The sequence below is a fragment of the Tupaia chinensis genome, unplaced genomic scaffold (assembly GCF_000334495.1).
Source record: "Tupaia chinensis unplaced genomic scaffold, TupChi_1.0 Scaffold000201_1, whole genome shotgun sequence".
Lineage (NCBI taxonomy): Eukaryota > Metazoa > Chordata > Mammalia > Scandentia > Tupaiidae > Tupaia > Tupaia belangeri.
In genome coordinates this window covers 1,628,077-1,631,280 of record NW_006159676.1, presented here as the reverse complement: position 1 = coordinate 1,631,280, position 3,204 = coordinate 1,628,077, and the positions used below count along the sequence as shown (strand labels likewise).

General features: G+C 55.6%; 1 protein-coding gene across 1 annotated transcript in view; it reads left to right on the top strand.

Moving 5' to 3' along the window:
• The window catches only part of REX1BD (required for excision 1-B domain containing), a 2,507-nt gene extending 836 nt beyond the window's left edge, over window positions 1-1,671 (top strand). Inside the window, 4 exon segments of the mRNA XM_006147110.3 lie at window positions 1-2; window positions 4-112; window positions 842-921; window positions 1,460-1,671. The exon segment at window positions 1-2 is cut by the window's left edge and continues 91 nt beyond it. Of these exon segments, the coding sequence (XP_006147172.1) occupies window positions 1-2; window positions 4-112; window positions 842-921; window positions 1,460-1,532 (264 nt within the window). The 3' untranslated portion in view covers window positions 1,533-1,671.
• The last annotated feature ends 1,533 nt before the right edge of the window (window positions 1,672-3,204 follow it).

The window sequence follows — 3,204 nt, the reverse complement described above, 5'->3', positions numbered from 1 at the left end:
TCCGCGATGGTTGCTCGCGGGGAAAGCAGAGTGGGCCGGGCCCCGCGCGCAGCCGCTGCTCGCCGGCCACGTGCGCCGCCTGCAGCAGCTGGAGAAGACGCGCCTGGCCACGGTGAGACCCCGACCCCACCCCTGTGGTCTCCTCTTTGGCGGGGAGGGGGTCTGTTGGGGGGACAGATCTAGGTCACCCACACCAATCTCCCAGCGCTCCAGTCCCCACTGCTGCTTGCCACATCTCCAGCCCCGCTTAGCGCTATCCCGGGACACCCAGATCCCACTCCCACAACGCTCTCCCCGTTCCGGCTAATAAGTATCCCCGGGGCCCACCCTCCACCTCCTGCAAAGTCCCTCTTTCGCTGTCTAAATTCCTGATCTACTTCGCCCCTGCGTGACAAGGCCCCGCCCATTCTGCCCTGCAGCCAATCCCAGCCGAGAGGCGGGCCTGATCTTTGTAAAGCCACGCCTACATCTTTGCATTTTTATCAATCTTTCCGGGCTACGCGCTTTCTTGATTGACCGGATTCCACCCCGCGGACGTAATGGCCTGTCCCCGCCCCGGGACTGGGAAGCCCCACCTACTCTACCCCTATGACCAATCCTTGGCTGAGATTTCATGGCTATTCCCCAGGCCACGCCCATGCCGCCTTCCTCAGTGCCTTTGGCTTGACCAATCAGCACCCGTTGTCGGGAGCCTCTGCACCCAATCCCAGACTTCTGCGCAAATCGCCGCCCGTGCGTTGCCTTTCTGGGTGCCTCTGCTAGTCCTTCCCTGAACAGTGTGGGTGCAGGGCGTGGCTTCTGCACGTTGACACCCTTCCCAAGGTCCCCATTTCCCTACCAGGTGGCCCTGCTGCAGCTGATGGGAGCCCCAGAGTTGATGGGGCAGGAGGACCAGGAGCAAATGCAGCAGCTGAAAATGAAGTGAGTATCTCCACCTTGCAAACGCAGGCGATCGATTTGCATGTGCATGCTCCGGTACTCACCTCCAGCCTGCAGCGCCCCAGGGCTGGGTCAGTCAGACAGGGTCTCCTCACCTGGCTGCCCCCAGGCTTACACCTTCCCAAGAGGGCACAGGCTATGCACTTTCAGGCCACAAGCTCACTCGGCGCCGCTGGGACATGGCCGTGCAACTACACACACGGACCCTGCACACTTGGCTAAATGTGAAGTTGACATGGTTACCCATGCCCCGGCAGGCAACAGGCCTCCACATCGCTCTCCGTCCCAGAACGCATGTGTGTGTTTGCCACGGTCACACTGCATAACCTCCCGATGGCATGCACTGTCCCAAATGACTCGCTCTTTTCTCAGTCCCCTCTCCCCTACCACTGGTGCAGCCTGGAGTTTTGGCAACAGCCAGCAGGAGGGCCCAGGACTCCCCGCAGCCCCTCGGAGCTGCAGCCCGGCGGCTAATTCGCCCCATATGGGTTTTATTTATAGTTCCCATCCGCTCTTGTAGGGTAATTAAAACCATGGAAGAGATCAGCGAGGTTCTCCAGGACCTCAGGTTTGATGCAGAATCTGCCCAGTGATGGTGGCTCTCCAGGGACACGCCGAGGGAGATGGGAAATTGGCGCGGATGGCGCCCAGCCCAGCCCTGACCGCCAGCTGGCCAGGGTCATGCCTTGCTGCGCTGAAACTCCCACAATAAAGAATGCTTCTTTTGCAGCCGCTCCATTAACTTTGTGTCTTTCGGTGCTGGGGCCAGTGGACTTGGGGCAAGCACGTGGGATGGTGGTTAAGACACTGGATTTCTGGGGCAAGCAGTTGGTGTAATGGCTACGTCGTTGGACTCTCATGTGGTCGACCGCAGTTTGAGTCCCGGACCCGGTGGCTTAAACTCACGCCGGGCACGTGTGCATGCGTGCCCAAGATCCTAAGAGGAGAATGGAGGAGAAGGGATTGTGGCGTGGCCATCTCCCCTGGGGGGTGATTTCTTGCTTTCTCTCTCTTGCAAGCGCATGCGCCCTATAGCAAAAACCTCTCCAAAAAAAAAAAAAAAAGACACTGGATTCCCACATGGCCAACCACGGTTGGAGTCCTAAACCTGGTGGTTTGAAAATCATGTTGGGCACACGTGCGCATGTGCCCAAAAGAGGAGAATGGAGGAGAGGGAATTAAAGAGTGGCCATTTCCCTGGGGAGGGACTTCCTACTTTCCCTGTCTCTCTACTGAGCGTAAGCACCCTATGCCTGAAACCTTAGGAGGGAGGGAAGGACTGGCAGGTGGCATGGTGGTTAAGGCGCCCAATTCCCACATAGATGACCTCAGTTCAAGTCCCAGACCTGGTGGCTTGCTTTCTCTCTTTCCCACTCTCAAAATAATAATAGAGACCAGGGGACCAGCAGTTAGCGTAATGGCTATGTTGCTGGACTCCCGTGTAGTCGACTGCGGTTCGTGTCCCGGACCCGGTAGCTTAAAACTCACACCGGGTGCATGTGCATCCGTGCATAGGATCCCAAGAGGAGAATGGAGGAGAAGGGATTGCGGCGTGACCATCCCCCCTGGGGGATGATTTCTCACTTTCTGTCTCTATGTCTCTCTCTGTCTGGCGAACGCATGTGCCCTATAGCGAAAACCTCTCCAAAATACTACTAATAATAATAATAGAGACCAGCAGATGGCGTAATGGTTCCATCACTGGACACTCCCACATAGATGACTTCAGTTCGAGTCCTGGACCTGGTGGCTCGCTCTCTCACTTTGTCTGGTCAGCTTCAAAAAATAATAATGAAGAAAGTTGAATAAAATAATTTCAACAACAACAAAAAAACCCTCTCATGCTGGGTGCATGTGGGCCCAAAATTTAGAGAGGAGAATGGTGGAGAAGGGATTGCAGCATGGCTATCTCCCTAGCGGGTGATTTCTCGCTTTCTGTCTCTCTCTGTCTCTTTAATGAGTGCATGCACCCTACAGCCACCAAACAAACAAAAATTAATTAATTAATTAAAGAAATAATTCTAAAAACAAAATGTCCACTACAGCTCCAGGGAAGGCAGTAACAGAGACTGCAATCCCAAAGGCTCCATCGTTACAACCCCAGGACCTGCAGTTAGCGTAATGGCTATGTTGCTGGACTCCTACGTAGTCAACTGCGGTTTGAGTCCCGGATCCGGTGGCTTAAAACTCACGCCAGGCACGTGTGCGTGTGTGCCCAAGATCCCGAGAGGAGAATGGAGGAGAAGGGATTGCGGCGTGGCCATC